This window comes from Triturus cristatus, chromosome 12, assembly GCF_964204655.1.
Source record: "Triturus cristatus chromosome 12, aTriCri1.1, whole genome shotgun sequence".
Classification (NCBI taxonomy): Eukaryota; Metazoa; Chordata; class Amphibia; order Caudata; family Salamandridae; genus Triturus; species Triturus cristatus.
Genome location: NC_140595.1, coordinates 456,020,991 through 456,041,770, shown reverse-complemented (window position 1 = coordinate 456,041,770; position 20,780 = coordinate 456,020,991). Strand labels below are relative to the sequence as shown.

General features: G+C 43.0%; 1 protein-coding gene across 1 annotated transcript in view; it reads left to right on the top strand.

The window, feature by feature from the left end:
- VPS35 (VPS35 retromer complex component) overlaps positions 1–20,780 on the top strand; it is a 364,228-nt gene that overhangs the window by 264,753 nt on the left and 78,695 nt on the right. The window contains exon 13 of the mRNA XM_085638094.1: positions 2,284–2,406. Coding sequence (XP_085494220.1) covers positions 2,284–2,406 — 123 coding nt within the window. The remainder of the gene's footprint in view (positions 1–2,283; positions 2,407–20,780) is intronic.

Here is a 20,780-nt window from a genome sequence, read left to right as displayed (position 1 = left end):
TGTTCACCTATGTTTTCAATTGTGTTCTTTACAAAATGGCGGGTCATGACTACCTTCCTTTACAGGCACTGAGGTGGCTGCGGATCTAGTTCTGTTTCAGTCTATGGTTACTGCTGTACTGGTAGATTCTGATCTCTGCTCATAACTCTTATGTCACCTTGAACAGCATTTACACTCTGTTTCCGTAGATGGTTTACAGATTTGAGCCCTATACCTTAATGCGGCGGCCCCCTCCCTATCTCACCCGTGAGTGGTATGCGCCGCTACGTCCCCCAATGTGTGTACCCCAACATACACTTTGTGTACTTTTTTCTTTTATGGGGTTGTTTGTGTCGTGGGGTTTTGGCTTTGGCAAATTGGGGCTACCAAATTGGGTGGGGGTGTTTCACTGTTTTATATTGATATGCTTATTGTGATTGGAATGTCAGTTCAAGATGGAGGTCTAATCATAGAACATTCAGAATACAGATCGATAATTACTCAGAGTGTGACACGTATTCAAATGTTGGATGCTGGGTGAGGGGTATACTTGCCTAACATGGAATATCCGCAGACTTAACCCCAAAAAAGTCCGACAAGTACTAGCATATTTAGATCGGCACGGTGTCCAAATTGCTTTGCTACAAGGATCACACTTAAATAAACAGACGGAAGCTAATATCGCACACAAATGGGCAGGAGAGGCTGGCTTCGTCTTTTTCCACCTAAGCTAGAGGGGTACTTATACTGATTAAAAAAGGAGTACCCTTCATCCTATTCACTCGCACATCGATAACGAAGGTCGCTGGGCCATGGTACAGGGCAAGCTGGGCATGACATTGGTAACGATCATTAATATGTACGGTCCAGTGGTAGATGACCCACAAGCTTTCATACAGTTACTGAACGTGTTGCGCACATGGCCGGAAACGGCAGTCCTCTGGAACACTATATTGGATCCCCCGATTACATTGAAAGAATGGGAGCAAATATGGAAGTTGACTGGTAAACCCACGCCCAATGGTAATTGGTTATTGCTGGCCAAGAGGCGGATAGCGTTTACATGGGAGAGCAGGCGTACTCCGCAGATTGAGGGGTGGGTCAAGGACCTAGTGTATTGTCGAGAAAATTTGGAACTGTTTGCTGAAGAACTACCTGTAACATTCAGACCCAAGGACACCTGGGAGTACCTATCACTCCAAGTCCAAACGGATAGCACATCATCCTGTTGAATATCTGCAACGCTGTATTAATATACTACTCTGATTGTGCATATAATAGGCTATGTAATGAACTCTACACTGATGATTAACGTGTATTCTGATCACAGACGATATGTTTAAAATGGTTGTTTGTGTTTTTTTTAACTTTTTGATTGCACTGCCCTGTGTGGCAGCGATGTCTTTGTTTATTACGAAAATCCAATAAAGAGATTAAAAAAAATATATGCGTGTGTGTATATATATATATATATATATATATATATATATATATATAATATTTCTGCAGGAGTGAAGTAAAAACAGTATGGGAAAAGCTTAAACACTAACGTCCCAATTGCGCCTCCGATTCTTCTAGGGCTTCATGTCAAAAATAACGTGTTGCATTGTTTACAGTGTGAAAGAAAATTTGATAAATGTACCCAAGTTTACTTTTATTTGTTGTAAATTATGAATCACTGCTTAATTTGAGCTGGTGGTTTCCACTTTATTTTCAACACAGGCTCTAATGACAGTCTGCCACTTAGTGGCGCTATTAGATTTTGAGATGAGCAGATACGTCATGTCACTATACATTAAAAAGAATAATATCTGTCACCCACCAATGTCATTCTTAAGCTTAAAGTGACCTGGGGTTGTCAGAATTGTCACACTTGTAGAAATGATATAGTTTTTAATTATGTTGGTACTGTCATTGCAGCACTGGCTGGGACAGTGGTAGGTGCAAGCTGCAGGGCCTCCCAGAAAGGGTCCGGGCTCTTATTATTATTATTTTTTTTAATACAAATTATTCACTGAGTATGATGATGAGTTTTAATTGACCCCAAATTCGTGCTCACTTGCACAGCATTAAATATGTACGTGTTGAAGTTGTAGTTCTACACTTTACTAATTTATCCTGTGAGATTTTCTCTAGATAACAGAATTATTGTGTATCGTGTGCAGAATACTGAATAATGTGTGTGTACTTTAGATGTATGTCTATGAAGTTGAAAGCAACGATGCTTAATGTTTAAAGCTGTTTTCTGTAAGGCTGTGCTTCTAATTCACTGACCTCCAGTTGTTTTCATCAATTTTTTCTTAGATCCTGAACACAGCTCGGAAACATTTTGGGGCAGGTGGTAACCAGAGGATCCGGTACACTTTACCCCCATTGGTTTTTGCAGCATACCAACTCGCTTTCCGCTACAAGGAAAATTCCAAAGTGGTAGGTTTCTTTTCAGACCACCTGAAGTAAAATGTTTTCTCGGCACTTGGTCCTCCGTCTGATGCCTGCAATATCATAACATCAGGTTTGCCCATGTTGAATCTCACGGAACATGTGCTTTAGTAAACTTCAGTGTAAGTGTAATGAGGGAAATGTCTAGATTCTCATCACCTAAGAATGGTATGTGGCTCCGCCTTTGGAAGCCATTGGAAGATCTTCATTGCATTTAGTGTATCCATCCACCCATCCATCCATCCTCCACCTGTGTGATGCCGCCATGAAGGGCTCTAGTCCAGTTTTCATCATGCCCAGTAATGTTATTGTTAAGGAGTACTTGATTATAGAGGTTGACGAACCAGAAGATTCGAGCCAGGGGCCCAGCTTGACTCCAAGAGCAAAATCACAAGCAGAGCCAATCAAATAAGTAATGGCAGTCCTGAAAGCGTGTGATGTGGGGGGAAACAAGGGATGGGCTTGCTTGTTTCACCCATATTGTGTTTTCTGCTTTGCTGAGTGTCTGCCAGTTCCTTGAGGCAAAACACAATTGTCTTGCTGAGGTTAGTTAATTACACTAGCTGCGCAGGATTGATAATGGGGGGTGTGTATGAGGGAGCCGGAAGCATACAAACCCCCCTGCCGACCTCATGGAGGAGGGAGGCGGATTTTCGATGGGCGACTGAAGCTCACTCTAGCAGGTAATTGAAATGTAAAACCCATTTAGGGCTATAGTAGTCGGCCTATCTGTCAGAGGAGGAAGGTGGAGGTAAAAAAGGCTCTTAGTGAAACTTCTGACCGCCCCAGTGAAAGGTGTACCTGTTCTGCCTGTCTTTGAGTTTATTCTTGAACACTGCAATACCCCCCCTTATAACCCCTCCAATTAAGATATCTTGTATTTCAAGTAAATCATATTTAACCAGTGCATAGTGTACACTGTGACTGAGGATCAAAATCATTGATTTCAGATTAGGATTAACACTGTAGTAAGGGATGTTTTGATGACTCTGACACGAAGTGTGTATGTAATTGGTTCCCTGTGCAAAACGAGCAGGTTGCACAATATGTGTGATTGTATTTCCGCTGTTCTGCAGGAGAAAGAGTTTTGTGATGCTCTGTGTATCGGTCCACAGAAGGGAAGATTTTTTAATTACGTGTGCAAGGGTAAACTCTATCGTGCTTTGTGCTCTGCCAGCCAGAGGAAAGGTTTCGGGATGCACCGATGAGTCGGGTGTGTCTTAAAGTCTCATGTAAACAGGTGGATGTGTTTTTTCTCGCACAGGAATATACTCACACTACCAAGTGCTCTGTAGGTTTGGATTGGGGGGCTCCGTTTGGGCTCGAGAATCCTGCAGAACCTCGAGCTGAGCCAGAGCCAAGCATCTAGCTTGAGACTTTAGTTGCTCGCTCACCTCTACTTGTATGGTTTACAATCTGCTATTAATATTAATATGGCATTCTGGTTCCTTTCGGTAGTCAAAAGTGGGACTCCAAAAGCTTTCATTGCAAGCCACAGTTGTATTCAGTTTTTTGGAGGTGTGCGATCAGTCGCGTGTCATGTGAATTTAGGGTTAGAGTGGACAGCTGTACAGTAGCAGCAAAAAATTGATGGCTAGTTTGCTGAAATCTCAGCCACTGATAATCACTCCTGGAATTGGAAAAAATGACTCCAGGAACCTATAAATTGTGAGTCAAGGTGTTGCAGAGGAAAGGGGGGGGTTGCATCTCGAGGGGCGGAGCTTGAAAAGCAGAGTCTGGCAGTCAGCTTATACATTTATAAAAACATAAATTACATCTGCAGAGTAATTGACAACAAGGAAGACACATGACAATAAATATGTCCCAGGTGACATATTTGGTCGCAAAGAGGCAACATTTTAAATATCTCACAGGGTTAAGACATCCAATGTAGCCATTATTAAGAAAGAGCTCCGATTTGTTATTGACCTGTCTAGATCTTTCCTTGGTGGAGAATTTAGTCATCCACTTGGAGTCTTCGACCTCGTCCCTTTCATGTGTACTGTTACGCAGACCTCCTAACTACATGCCAAATTTCTCTCATGCCCTTGCAGAATCACTGGCGCCTCTAATCCTAGATCATACCAATGTTCTTATGCTAGGAGACTTCAACTACTGGGCTAATGAGGAAGAAGGGAGGCAACAAGCTGTGGATCTCACTGCTGTCCTGAGTGACCTAAATTTCCTTCCGAGGCCTTAAGCCTGTTTCCTATATTGGCCTCATCCTAGCACTCTTATGATTATATATCACAAATTTCAGCTAGGTCTTTCCCAAAAGTTTGTCCAAGTATTACAACTGGAGCCCTCGCTTTGAAACAAAAGTGGACATAGAGGTTATTCGTCTTTGGGTGCTCCTAGCTTTGCCAGTGCCCCTCCTTATCATGCTACAGTTTCATCATGGTTTGTATGCTGCAGTCCTGTCCTCGGGGAGGCCATCTTTCAGATATTTCAAGGAGCGGATTCCTTTGCTCAGCATTGAGTCGACTGCTCTACACAGAGAGCGCAACGCTGCACCCAGGAGCTGCCTTCTGTGTATATTAAAGTGTAAATAACGTGTCACTCATTTGCAGATTGCAACTTACTAATTACAACAATCCTTAGTAGAGCACAACAGCACAATAATGGACTTGGTGAGAAGTTACCTCTTAGCATACTGATTAGTGTTTGTGTGCTTCCTCTGCAATTATTTGAGAGTAATTTTATAATTTACCAGTCAGACGTCGAATTATGTTGTTTTCTGAAGTTGTTGTGCTTCTTTTAGATGAACATGCTTTTCTGCCCGCACGCACCCTAATATTAAACTTTGGATACACACTTACTGGTGAAGCATTTGTTGAGCTGGTAACTCTCAGCAGCTCATCACTTTTAGTATCTCGTATTTGCTTGTGACAATATCAGTTCTTCATTTTTCATTGCACGCCACTCGCAGACTAAGTTTAATCAACTCAACTTCCGATTGCCTTGATTTATGTCCTACCTTTTCATTACGCCATGATTGCTTTGTTGGGGCATAGCTGCTGGCTAAGTTGTCCCCGATTGTGACTTTGTGTCATTTTGTAAAGTTGTGTCCATTTTTAGGTCTCGCGCCTAGCGTTGCACTGCAAAGCAGTGCTCGCGCAGCGAGAGTCCTTTTGTCCGGGGTTCAGAAATGGACCCTGGAATCGTACATGCTTGTGCGTGTTTTTTTTTGTTTTTTTCTTCTATTATTGGGCTTTTAGTGGCTGTATTTTTTAGACCGAGTACGCAATAGGCCAAAGGCGGGCGCATCGCTCCGCCCACGGCCTATTGGTGTTTGTTACGCGCACTAAAGCCTATCTGGTTTCAATTATCGTGCCCAGACACGGGCGCGATAATTGAAAGCATATGGCTGTCTGTGGCGCACGCAAGCGCACCATTGGCGGCTGTCTCTGCTTCCAAAAGCGATTGCTTTTGGTTTCGCGATCGCTTTACTTGTGGCTTTGCTTTCAGTTTTGCGATCACTTTACTTGTGGCTTTGCGGCTGCAATACAGTTTGTTGTTTAATTGGGAGGAATGCGTGGCTAATCTGTACGTGGTTACAAGGTAAAATAGCGGTTACAAGGCAAAGTAAATGAAAATGTGCAGCAAATATTTACCCGGTTACAAGGTAAACAATGCGTGCCTAATAATTGCACTATACTTTTCTTTTTCTAATGTCGCGTCAGGCTTACTGAAATAATTGACTTTTTCTGCTTTGCTACAAAACAAGGACTCGTTGGGGCTAAGTCATACTTTCTGACTGGACTGAAAACGTGTGATTTTGGATAGAGTTCTTTCTCTTTCCGTTACCCGATTCTCTTCAGTTGTGTGTGGTTGTGTGTGTGTGTGGTTGTGTGGGTGGCTGTGTGTGTGTTGTGTTTGTGGTTGTGTGTGTGGTTGTGTGTGTGTTTGTGTGGTTGGGGGTGTGTGTGTGTGTGTGTGTGCGTGTGTGTCGGTGTGTGTGGTTGTGTGCACGTGGCTGTGTGTGCGTGGTTGTGTGTGTGCATGGTTGTGTGTGGTTGTGATTATGTGTGTGTGGTTGTGGTGGCTGTGTGTGTGGTTGTGTGTGTAGGTGTGGTTGTTTGTGGTTGTGGGTATGTGTGTGTGTTGTGTTTGTGGGTAGGTGTGTGTGTGTGTGTTGTGTGTGTGGGTATGTGTGGTTGTGTGTGTGGTTGTGTGTGTGGTTGTGGGGTTGGGTGTGGTTGTGTGGTTGGGTGTGGTTGTGTGTTTACACATCACATGATTACACCGTATTAAATACAACCTAAATACACTCCACATACCACTCAGTACTACATAATTGCACGTCACACAATTACTCTCTACTTAATGCAAGATAAATACACTCCACACAATACCACTCTAAGCCACATAATAACACAACACATAATTACACTGTACTCAATGCAACATAAATACACACCTTTCACTCAAGTTTGTGCTATATAAAAAAAAAAAGAAAACAATTGCAATGCAATAGGTCTCACATTACTGAATCTTTGAGCTGCTATTGGTGTTGCATTATTATTAGCAATGCCAACAGGTCAAACTTTAATAATGCGAGACCTATTGCATTGAAAATGCTTGTTGACATTGTGTCTGTTTATGACATTGTGAGTGGCTCTATTGTCTGTTTGTGACATTGCGCGCCGTACGTGACATTGCGTCTGCTTGTGACATAGTGCCCTCTTGAGACATTGTATATTAACAAAATGGGGTGACCCTGTGTCCCTAGGAACCTGGGTATTTGATATATAAAGAACAATGGTTCCCTTGGGTAGAAACAATGCATATTGCGGTTAGCCGTAGTTACTTCAGCATAACATATGATACATTTCTGAAAGCCAGAACATTTCTTAAGCAAATGGGGGAAGGAACAAGAACACAGAAGAAAGGTTTTTTCATTAATTTATGTATCAGAATTGATAGCATTCGTTATGCGAACCAAATTACATACAACAAAAATACATTGCAGAATTTTTGCACTTCAAAATTCATACAGTGATACACAATGGTGAGATAGTAGTGCTCAGTGGTGATATAGATACACAGTGCAGTGAGGTGGTAGTGGGGGGATGTGGTTTGTTTTTGAGGGCCAATTTAAGAAGCAGTGACAAGTACGTTAAACAAATTATATAGTTGATAGCGACTATGTCCTGCAATCTGTGCCAAAATAGATCGTCGACGTTTCAGCCCTATGGGCGCTTGGTGGAGTGTCACAAGCGGGTCTTCATCAGGACTGTGGAGGAGGAGAGGCCGCCTATGGGAAGGAGTATTATAATAATGAGTGTTCAATTTCCCATTGTTCGAAAGTAATTAAATCAAGGAATTTTATTATAGACTCACCCTGGAATTTCAAGGACGGTCAAGGCAATTGATTGAAGGGGTTGGTTTATTCTAGCAACATGTATGTGACAAATAAGGTATTTGTAAGTGCTAACTCTTGAGACATTGGGCCAGTTTGAGACATTGAGCCAGTTTGTCACATTGGGTCTGTTTTTATTGTCTGTCTGTGCCATTGTTTGTGACATCATGCTCGTTTATGACATCATGCCCGTTTGTCTCATCGTGCCCGTTTGTCATCGTACCAGTTCCTGTCAGTCATACCCGTTTGTGTCAATTGCACCCATTTGTGTCATCATATGTGTTTGTGTCATCGTACCTGTTGGGGACATCCTGCCTGTTTGTGGACCATGCAAGTTTGTAACATAATGCCCATTTATTATACTGCTTTTTGTGCACAATAACCTTTTGTTACATCATCCTCGCTTGTTAAATCCAGATTTGCTTAACACATCGTGTTTAGAGTGTGTTATTCATGCTCTGTGAGACAATTGCATACACTAAACACACATGCCTTGTCCAATAGCCGGGTCTGGTGGCTCAGTGGACTAATGTGTCCACTGCAGGGGCCTGTGTTCGACCTCATGTTCACAGGTTCAAATCCCGACGGGTCCACTCAGCCTTTCATCCATCTGAGGTCGATAAAATGAGTACCATTGAGTTGGGTAACAATAAACATCTGTTATTCAGCGCCAAAAGACCTCATTGGGGTGAACGTGCGCTTTACAAATACACGTTATGTTAATGTTATCTCGAGGACTGACTATCTTAACCCTGCCTCCTGTTGGGGAGAAATGTAACTTGGTTCATAGGATGGTTAAGAGTAGTGTGTTGTTTTCTATGTGGTGTGATGGTGGGGATTTCGAAAACAGGTAAGAAATGGATGCCGAGTGTTACATGGATTGTTAAGGAACGGAAAGGTGAAGGGTATTGAAGAACCAGAACCTTTTGGGCCTGGCGGCGCAGGGTACGCCCAAAGTCTCCGGAGTTCACCTGCTTCGCTACACAGAGACACGGGACACTCTGTCGGCATTAGAAGATTGGATGTATTTAGCTGCAGCTAGTACAGTTATCCTAGAAGTACACAAAGTAGGTTCTCAGGAGACTGCCACTTCACTCTGTGGCGCATCAGGTTAAATACTATACAATAATACAATTATTAACGAAATAAACTCCCAGAGCATATAAGAAAGAGCCAATAAGGAAAGTTGGAAAACAAGGCGGAACCAATAGAAAAGGTTTGAAAACAGAAATATCGGATGACTCGAAGAGACCTCTCCTCCAACTGTGTTTGTCACCCCACCCTCAGGCTAATACATTACAGATTCAGAACTTGCAGGTGGCGAGATACGTTTGTGTGTATTGGAGGACAGTCGTGAAACGAGAGAATACTAGCAGGAGACAGTGAAGGCCAGTCGATCAGATAAGGTCAGGAAAGAATAGTGTGAGCCAACAGATAGTTGAGACGCGGATTAGAAAAACCGGGATTAGTGTACTCGGCTAGTTCTAACACCAGCTTTGCAAATAGAGGCCGAGGGCGTATTTCGACACCAGGCTACAGAAAAAGCAGAATAGACTTTGTTCGCCGTGCTGCCTGAGTGATGGCAACACAAAATGGCGGCGGGCCACAAAATGGCGGGTTGATTCGATCGTGATCGAAAATCGAAGTTCCTCAGACCCTCCTTTTGCCAGAACTCAGGCAAGATAGACTCATGTTAATCTGAGTCCACGTCAATAGCCATGAGGTCATCGAGCTGTTGCTGTAACATCATTCTTATGTTTTCTGTAACTTGTGGCTTGGGTTTTGGGATGCACATAGTAGCACAAAGATCACAGATAGCGGGACCACAGTGCATACAAAGGCAACAGGAAAATGTAATGGTCAGGATTATACCAAGGAACGTCAATGCTTTCCAACCCCATTTGGACGGTAGTCCCCAAAACCATTCCGTTAAAGACCAATCTCCTTCGTCCTGATTAATAGACTCAGAGATTATGTGCAACTTGGAGATAGCTTGGTATACTGTCGGAGCGTCATTAGGTATGAAAATACAGCAACTTGACCCGATCAATTTGCACACTCCACCACGATCGGCAAGAACAAAGTCTAAGGCAACTCGATTTTGCAAGGTCATAAGACGATCTGCCTGTAGTTCTGCCGTGATGTTACTTAAGGCTCCTACAGTGATGTCTATTGTAGTCTCTACGACACGGACCAATTGCCTTATATTTCTGCTGTTAGCCATGGGACCCCAGAAGGGAAGAAAACCTTTAAGGAAATCTCCTCCTTCTTGTCCTGCTGTGTCCTTTGAATCAATAATCCCTCTACCATATCGGGTTCGGTGATGATTTGCGGAAGCAGTGTAAGTAGGGGGAAGAAGAAAAGCTATATAACAAGTACCAGAGAAACCCGTTGGTAACCAAGTATAAGCTCTATCATAGCAGATGAAATAGGTGCCTTGAGAAGGCACTAGAGGAGGCGAGTTCTGAGAGGAATGAACGTACGTGTAGGAGCAGTTATTCCTTTGTGTAGTGTCAGAAGGGCGATCATTGATCTGTAAGCAGAAGTTACCCTGATGCGGTATAGTCAAGATTGGCGAGGACTTTCCTTTTCCAACCTTACTATTGAGACTCGACATATATTGGGTGACGTTCCAATTGGTGTATGCTTTTCTTTCGTCGACAGAGATTTTGCTGTTTTCCATGATTTTAGCCATAACTACCATACCCTTAATCAAGGAACTGTGACTAAAATCCGGATAATTAATTTGTGAATTAATAGGTCGTCTGAATTTGCTTTGATAAGCATTAGAGAAGATGACGAAGTAAGCCCAAGCAGAACCTTCATAAGAGAAAGGAAGGACGAGATATGGCATTCCTTTCTCTGTGGTATGTGGCATAAGACCACACACCCAACAATCAGTTGTATTAACCACTAATTGGTGCTGATGTAATAGCTGGATAAAGGAATTGTTATAATACTCAGTTCTTCTGACGAGTTCATGTGAAGGGAGAGTATAAAAGAGGTGTGGAGAAATAGTAGAGGAAGGCAAAGAGGAAGAAGGTGAGGTATTTGTTGGCTGCAAAGCATAAATTATCCACCCAATAATTGCCAAAACAATACATAATGATATAAAAACACATAAAGTTATACTAAAACGACTGTACATTATTTTACAGGATGTTTTCTTCATTTCATCTCTTCTTTCTTTATTACTTAGTGTAGTTTCCATCTTACTAATGGATGCTCACGGCAATTTTCCTCAATCACTGAAGTCACGATGCTCTACCGTCCTATGACACTGAAAATCCTGCAGACCTATTGTCACTACTCAGGTCGTGACCTAGACTCCTACCGTGACCCTGCAACCGAAACAGAATACTACACAAGGGAGAAGAAAGTCTTAAATGTTCTTTGGTCTGGGCCTTAGATTGTAGTGTTCCTTCCCCGGAACACTCTGATTTTGGAACAATGTTTGTGGTTCAGTCGTATCCAAGCTACGATGCGATGGAATTGCTTCCTGTAAAATGTCGTCGTCCTCTTTCTCAGACAGTGTCCCATTCAGGTGTGCATCACTAAAAGGCACGAATCGTGGAGTCTCTTCGCTTTCAAGTCACCAACCCCTCTACGAACCCACTGATCAAAAGGCAAAGGCACTTTCTTGCAATGCACACCGTGAATCCAATTTTTCTTTCCTTCGACTTTAACTGCTGTCCTTGTAGTCAACAAGACCATTCGAGGCTCCCGCCACCTGGGTTGTAAATTGCTGGACCTCTGAAAATTCTTCACAGACACCCTGTCACCTGGTCGGATGGAATGACCTGGGTCTGTGGAGGCTTCCGGCAGAGCACTCTGAACCTGTTGATGAAGAACACGCAATTTAGTCGTAAGGTCATGCAGATAATCAATCAACATTGGATATGGCAAGTCTAAGAATTTCTTAGGGCGAGGTATTCCCCATACGTTGGCCAGACGGCCAAATACCACTTCGTAAGGGCTAAGTCCCAAACGAGAGTGTACTGCAGTTCTGGTGGATATCAGAGCTAACGGCAAAGCATCAGGCCAATTGAGTCCTGTACTTGCTTGAACCTTTGCTAACTTCAACTTTAAAGTTCCATTGTAACACTCTACTAAACCCGCTGATTGTGGATGATTTGCCGCATGGAACTTTTGCTTGATACCAAGACCTGCACAAACTTTCTGCATGACTTGGCCAACAAATTCGCTCCCATTGTCACTCCAGACAATGCGCGGCAAACCAAACCTGGGGAAGAACTCTTTTAGTAGGATTTTAGCTGTGGATAGGGCTGTATTATCCTTTAGAGGGTATGCTTCTATCCATCGTGAAAAGGCGCATATTACCACCAGAACATATTTGAGGTTGTTGCATCACTCCATATGAATGTAATCGATTTGCAACACCTCAAATGGATATGTTGGAGGAGCAAAGAGACCTGCTGGAGTTGGGGTTCCCTTTCCTGGGTTGTACATTAAACAAACAATACAGTGCTTTACTACATTGTTTGCACATTTTGGGATATTCTCATTCTGCCACACTGGTGCCAGAAGTTTGCAAATGCCTTTTGCACTTAAGTGGGCTGGACCATGAGCCATAGTAACCACTGGGAGAACATAGGCATCTGGTAACAGCCAACGTTGATGTTCAGATAATTCCAACCAACAACCCATCTCATCTAACATTCCCGCACTTTCTTTCCACTTGCTCAACTCCCTTTCTGAAGCCTCTTTCTGAATCGTTTTCACGCTTTCCACTATATTCTCACACATTCCTCTCTCTCTGACCCAATTCGCAGGACCTGCCACAAACATTCGACTCTTTGAATCTCTCGCTGTTTTCTTCGCTATTTCGTCTGCAAATGCATTTCCTCGACCAACATCATCCGTAATCTTCTTGTGTGCACTACACTTCACTATCGCTATTTGGGTGGGTAAAGCAAGTGACTCAAGGAGATCAGTCACTAATTGACCATGCTGTATTTTGGTGCCATGTGAAGTGAGGAAACCCCTCTCCTTCCAGAGGCGCCCAAAATTGAACGCTACACCAAAAGCGTATTGGCTGTCAGTGTACACGTTCACTCTCTTCCCTTTCGATAATACACAAGCTCTCGTTAGTGCTATCAATTCTGCTGCTTGCGCTGAATTGTGTCTAATACGTGCAGTTTCCACAATCGTGTGTAAGGTAGTTGCAGCATAGGCTGAAACCGTATCTCCATTAGGCATCTTAAAACAAGAACCATCTACCCATAGAGTCCCATCCGAACTCTCTAGCGGTGTGTCTCTTAGGTCAATTCTTCCTTTTGTCTCTTCCTCAGTACGGAAGAAACAATCATGTTGATCTTCAACACTCTCCTCATTTGGAAGGGGCAACAAAGTAGCTGGATTCAGGGTATTACATCGTTTAATGTGTATGTGACTAGCCAAAAACGTCAGCTCGTAACCAGTTAAACGTGCACTCGTAAGATGCTGTGTTTTTGTTCTGTTTAGCAAAGTATCCACTGCATGTGGCACCATGACAATGAGAGTTTTATCCAACACCATTCCAGCAGACTGTCGGATAGAAATTGCTGCTGCTGCTGTCGCTTTGAGACAACTAGGCAATGCCTTAGCTACGGGATCCAACGTAGCCGAAAAATAGGCACATGGCCGCTGTTTGTCTCCAAATTGTTGTGCCAAAACTGCCAATGCACAACCTTCTCTCTCGTGAACATAGAGCGTAAAAGGCTTAGTGTAATCTAGAGTTCCTAGTACAGGAGCAGAACACAGAGCGGTACGTAAGTCAGTGAAACTCTTTTGGCACTCATCAGTCCAAGGAAGGGGCTGAGGCGTATCTTTTAAAGTGAGTGCCAACAAAGGTTTGGCGATCAGAGAGAAGTTAGGGATCCATGGTCTACAATAAGAAGTGATACCCAGAAAGGCACGTACTTCCCTTTGTGTGGATGGTACAGACATTCGCGCAATCGCCTGTATTCGTTCTGGTGTCAAACGTCGTCCCTCCTTTGAGAGGAGATGACCCAAGTAGGTAACCTCTCGACAAACATATTGTAGTTTGGAAGGTGAAACATTGTGATTCAGTTTAAACAAGTGGCGCAACAAAGCGACATCTTTGCAGATATCTTCTGAATCAGCGGCGACTAACAAGTCATCCATATATTGAATAAGAGCAGCACCAAACGGCAAGTGAAAAGTATCAAGATGACATTTTAAAGCTTGGCTGTAAATGGAGGGACTTTCACAATAACCTTGGGGTGCGCGCTTAAACCGGAAGCTTCGGCCTCCAAGAGAAAAACCCAAAATGTCCCTACTCTCTTCTGCAGTGGGAATACTAAAGAAGGCATTCTTTAGATCGATAACAGAAAACCAAGTCGCTGTGGAAGGTATCATTGTCAACAAAGCAGTGATATCTGGAACAACAGGAAATTGTGGAATCACAATTTTGTTTACTTCTCGCAAATCAATTACAAAACGGTACACAGGAGGCTGAGAAGGATCAGTACGTTTAAGAACAGGAAGAATAGGACTATTGCATGTGTTACCTCTTGTTTCTTCAACCACACCCTTCCGAATTAAGTCATGAATGATTTCCAAAAGCGCTTTCTCACCTTCAGCAGAAATTCTATACTGTGGGATGCGTGGTAATTCAACATTGGGCTTGAGAGTGACAACATAAGGCGGAATCTCAAGACAACCCACATCGTTCGGACCCGTGGCCCAAAGTGCTGCTGGAAGAGAAAGTAATTCAGGAGGAAACTGATCTTTGGACAAATACATTGGAGAGATCAACTTCTGTCCTAGAGTAAGATGTACGCCTGAAGGAGAACAATATATTGTAGCATGCATTCTTTTCAATAGGTCTAGACCCAACAGATTCTCACCGCAACCATTCGTTAACAGAAGTGGAGCTTCCAAATCATAGGGACCAACTGAAATAGGCAAAGGGCAAGAAACTGGATTGCGAACAGGGGCGCCAGAGAATCCTACAGAAACATTCGTTAAGCCAGACAAAGGTGCCCCAGGGAGTTTAGAATGAATGATAGAACTTCTCATTGCTCCAGTATCCAGAAGAAATGGCTCTGAAACACCCATTGTAGTGACGTTAACATAAGGACCATTTTGATCTACTGGGATTGGCACAACTCCCTTACTCTGTCCATGGCTGTCCTCGTTAGTATGAAGACTCTCATTCTCGCCTTCAACATAATGGTCTTCATTGTAATACTGTGTAGACCTTACATTTTGCAGATCAAAGTAGTTCGCGGAATTGGGAGAAGGGAGGGCACGCTGTTCTTGAGTCAACATACCTCGACCTCTACCTCGGTTTGCTGACTGGAGGCCAGCACGACCTCGTGGAGCAGATAACGCTCCATTGCGCTGCAATAAAACCGGACAACTATTCTTAAAATGACCTTCCTCTCTACAATAGGCACATTGATTAGGACCTAACAAAGGTCGCGGATTGTATGGTTTAGGTTTTTGATACAACCTCTGAAACTGCGGAGGCTGCTGAATTTGAGGCTGAGCATAACGTGGCGGATAGGCTTGTTGCAACAAAACCTTCGTTTTTAATTCTTTTGTCTTTTTCTCTTGCTTTTCTTTTTCTTCCTTGTCACTATTCTCATAATATTGTGCAGTAGCCAATATCTGAGCAGAAGAAGAAACAGCCCATGAACTTTCTGAATCCTTTAATTTGTGTGACAGCTCGGGAAGCAGATTGAATACAAATTTGTCCACGAGTAATCGCTGTCCACCCTCGGTAGCCATGTCTTGACCACTGTGGTCGATAAATGTCTCCTCGAAACGAGTAAAGAAGTCAGAGACACTTTCATCTTTCTTTTGTTTGCATGCTGCTAGTTTATCCCAATTAACTCTCAGTGCAGGCATCATAGTTTTCATTAATGTAATAATTCTACCAGGAAGTTCTGAGATCAGAGCGTCAGGCTTTGCGCCACCCACTTGGTCTCTATCTGTATTAGTTATAACATCCCAGGTAGCTCCTAGTTCCTGTGCGTGATCCTCTCTACGAATCGTAGCCCATATTGTCTGTGGGACTACATTACCCATCAACATATCGATGTCTGCTAGGTTCATAATGCAAGCATCAATTGTCTGCGATAATTCTTTATAATAGCCTGCAGGGTTCTTACGAGGATCTGGTAGAGTCTGCTTAAGAGCCAAAACTTCAGATCTCTTCCAAGGGACATGTACCCATATACGTTGGAAATGAGCAGGAATAGGTGCATTAGCGCCTACAGCCGCAACTGCCTCCTTCCAAACTGGAGGAACCTCTCTCATAGGGTAATTTTTCGACGTCAGTTTAAGCGACGGATCGGAATCAAGAAAAATCTGAGAAAACAATAAGGATCTATAAGAGATAAGTGTCCTTACAGCTTCCTCAACTTTAGAACCTACAATAAGTCCTTTTTCAAAATCTGCCTGAACATTTAACAGATCTTGTGAGATCGGACTCGAGCTCACATCTTCCCATTCTTTAATGAGAATGTCGCACATTACATTGAAAACATATCTTTGCGTAGGCGCATTCCATTGCAAAAAGGTAGGCATAATATCAAGCACACTATATTGTGGACCCTTCTTGATCCATCTCCGTGCAAGAGTCTAGCTTCTCTCGTTCCTCAAAATCTGGGAACTGACTACGAGATTGTCTTCGAGCAAAAGCCGGAGACACATTAAAAGCTCCAAAGAAAGGAGATAGAATACTAGTGACAGAGTCTGTGAGACGCTTACGCACAGACGGTGAATTAGATATTAGAACTGGAGACAAAGTATTAGGAGAACTGACAGGAGAAGAACTGGTAATCGCAGGAGGAGCAGAAGGCAAAGGAGATCTGAGATCAGGAGATGAAGGCAAAGAAGTTGAGACTAATGGTAAAACCGGCAAGGGCGGTAATACTGGAGGAGGCAAATGCTGAGGAGCCGGAACCGGCGGAGGTACTACTGGCAGCTGAGCAGGCTGTAACAGCTGAGCTACATTGGCATTTTGCGCATAGGGCGGAGGCAACCTTAATAAATAAGACATTAGGGGATCTTCTTCTATATCTTTCTTATTATCAGAAGGAGAAACGGGCAACACCGGATAGCATTTATCTATCGCCATACGATGTTGTCTTTCTGAAATTTCTGTCGCATTATCAATTTCATCATTTTTGAACTGTTGGGCAGCCTGTATAATTGTCATACCCTGTGCTTTCCTATCTCGTTTTGCTTGTTTAATTTATTTCTGTTTGTCTTCCTTACGCCAAAGACGGAAAGAGTCAAACATTGCCGGCCGGGATTTTCTTTTGAACAAAACTGCTTCTAAATTATCTAGCACATCAGGATCGATGCTACCGTTTTCTGGCCATTTGAGAACACCATCTTTCTTCGTGTATCGAGTCCATGTCTCGTTAAAGGCAATGGGGCCGATACCATGTTTTGAATAGAGCTCGTATGTGGGAGTTCCAACCGAAGGAATCGGACAAGAGTCCTCAAGCCGGGAATCCCTATTACAACCAAGACAACAAATTCTTCCAAACTTAGTCAGACCAGGCATCTCGAGATGTCTCCGGACTGTTAACAAACTTCAAGGGAGTAAAACTCAGTTTACGCAGCCCAAATGCACTTACCCTCAGCTTTATCTTTTTGCAAAAAATAAATCTAAGAAACCTAAGGAAATCAAACAAAGAACAAAATTGTGGGCGCGACCCACGAAAATACTTAACTAAGGATGTCTTCTTCCACCAACAGAGGCCCGTCTATCGTCTCGCCTTACCATACATCATCAAAGGAATGGGCCAAAGCAGGGCGGCAGTCAGGGCAGCGGTCGTCAGTAGCCGTCAAGAAGGAGTAACCGTGCTGCAAAAGACCTTCGGACCACTTTCGACAAACAGGGGTCGCTTAGTGTGGCTCGCGAACCCTCCGGAATTTTCTTGCGGGGTTCCTCACGACCTTCGAGCAGAACCGGTACCACTGAAGCCGCCCAACGTTGGGCGCCAGTTGAAGAACAAGAACCTTTTGGGCCTGGCGGCGCAGGGTACGCCCAAGGTCTCCGGAGTTCACCTGCTTCGCTACACAGAGACATGGGACACTCTGTCGGCGTTAGAAGATTGGATTTATTTAGCTGCAGCTAGTACAGTTATCCTAGAAGTACACAAAGTAGGTTCTCAGGAGAGTGCCACTTCACTCTGTGGCGCATCAGGTTAAATACTATACAATAATACAATTATTAACTAAATACACTCCCAGAGCATATAAGAAAGAGCCAATAAGGAAAGTTGGAAAACAAGGCGGAACCAATAGAAATGGTTTGAAAACAGAAATATCGGATGACTCGAAGAGACCTCTCCTCCAACTGTGTTTGTCACCCCACCCTCAGGCTAATGCATTACAGATTCATAACTAACTTGCAGGTGGCGAGATACGTTTGTGTGTATTGGAGGACAGTCGTGAAACGAGAGAATACTAGCAGGATACAGTGAAGGCCAGTCGATAAGATAAGGTCAGGAAAGAATAGTGTGAGCCAACAGATAGTTGAGACGCGGATTAGAAAAGCCAGACAGGGATTAGTGTACTCGGCTAGTTCTAACACCAGCTTTGCAAATAGAGGCCGAGGGCGTATTTCGACACCAGGCTACAGAAAAATCAAAATAGACTTTGTTCGCCGTGCTGCCTGAGTGATGGCAACACAAAATGGCGGCGGGCCACAAAATGGCGGGTTGATTCGATCGTGATCGAAAATCGAAGTTCCTCAGTATGGTAGCCTGACATTCATATGACTCAGTGCAGCATTCTAAAGACAAGAGTCAGAGTTACTTTTTTCTTCATCCCAGTCTCTTATCTTTGTAGTGTGGCTTTACTTTTTATGAATTAGGCTCGCATTTTGAAGATATTTGCCACTACGGTGGCACAATGTTCCAGGTACATGTAGCACACCTCCTTTTCCATAGCCAGATTTGGAAAAAAAAAATCCCACTGGACCAAATTAAGTTTATTGCACTTATAGATTGATGAAAAACATGAAATCCAAGATTACCTAATCTGGCTCTGAATACTTCAAAGTGTCAAAATAGAGTGAAAAGGCCTGGGATAGGCTTACCTGGTCATTCATTTATTTACAGTAGAGAAAGTAACTTAACATTGAAGCAGTGCAGTAAAAAGTGACAATCAAGTACCCAATTTGGAAAAGTTACACTACAGTTTTGATATAATTGCAACTCTCAACATTCTGGAACTGTAAAACTTTGTTTGATGTAAGAAAATTCTTGTTGAATTGCACCAGGGATCTTGATGATTTCTGTGGTCAATCGAGCGTTGCAAAGAAAGTGAAGGCTGCAAAGCTAATTTAGCTTGAGGTACTTTAAAGGCAAGGAACAACACACCAACAACGCAGACAAGGTGCAACAATGTCTACATGGCAGTACTCTGTGGTGAATAGTGGTATTGGAGGTACAGGGCACGGTAGTCGCATCTGGGCCTATGATCCAACATTCTGTATACAGCTCTGTCTTGGCATCCACAAAGATAGTTGGAATGCCACGGTCTGGCAGAAGCCTGATTGTTAAGCCCTAAATAGACTAACTAGGTCAATGTAATAGAAGAGCTGAGCAGATAACATGATTGTGGGCACATTTAATGCATAGACTGGGCCTGAAATGGTAATAAAATGGTGTCAATAATTCCAGGAACAATGTTCTCTTTTTGAGAAGAGACGATCATGTCATGCTTCACTTTGCTAGGGATATGCTTGCTCCTTGGAGACGTGTTGCCGACTGTTTTCTTACAAAGGTCATTACAGTTATCGAGAGCTCTGTTACCCAAAAGGTAAGAGATGTCCTATGAGCATTTTTTTTTACGGAGTTTTTATAGCACGAACTTGACCTGAAGTATCTGGTATCGGAGCGCTTTACACGAGCACCAGTTGCGTTACGTGAGGACGCATTCCATTTTTGTTTTTTGTTAGTCACAGGTAGATTAAATGATTTGCCCAGAATCGCAGGTTTTTCCGCGTCCTTGCCAAGACTCGAACCCGGTTCCCCAGATTTGAGGTCGACCGCTGTAGCCTTTAGGCCAACTCCTCTCCCCATTGACAAGGTTCCGAAGTGTTCTAGGAACATACATTTGTTACAAACTAGGACAAATCACAGCTGAAAACCTAGATGGCTGTCACAGTGACAGGGCTTCTAAACCCCATGTTTGGGTTAAGGAGGCATCAGGAGGGGCCTGGCTTCTGGCTTAGTGTAGTAATGCATTTAGCCAACTGAAGTGAATTTTCAGTCTGTAATTATGGCACAGCATCACCAGCAAAAAAAATAAACTGGGATTTGTCTCCCTCCCACCATGAACATGTATCCACCAAAAGGGGAAACTAATTTTATTTAAATTATTAATAAAGATGGTAAATAATATAGTTGTCAGCCTAACTCAATTATTGGCAGGCTGAGAATGAATCCGATAGCTCACTTTTATCCGATATCTAACTATAGCTGCAGAATGTAGTTGTAGCCGTAAAATAACTTTACTCATTTTCTCATCTCTGAGTACCAAAACATAGTGCTATAGAGTCAAATCCTGATGCAAATTAGTAAATAAATTTAACATAAACAGGAAATGTGTTTATAAATACATATTCACTGAGGATTATCAGGTGGGGGCAGTTCATGTAATTCTGTAGTGCTCAGTCCTAGGCTAGAACACTTTGATAGTTTTATACTACCTTCATGTCCCCATATTCTCCTTTCTCACCGCTTCTGATCTTAGAGTAAAGTCTAAAACCTGGATATTGTTGTGGATTGACACAGTCCCATGATATTGCTGAAAGAACGGTGTTGATTTTACAAGTGCTGGTATACCCTTCTTGGCGAATCTGGAGCAGTCATGATGTCCAGGTTGCTTTCTTCCTATTTCATATAGCTGAAAGTGGCCTTAGTTTCATTAAATAATCTATATTCAACCTAATTCACTTGTTCAGAAAGTGGTTGTGGGTTGCCGTTAATAGTTGAAGCTTTTT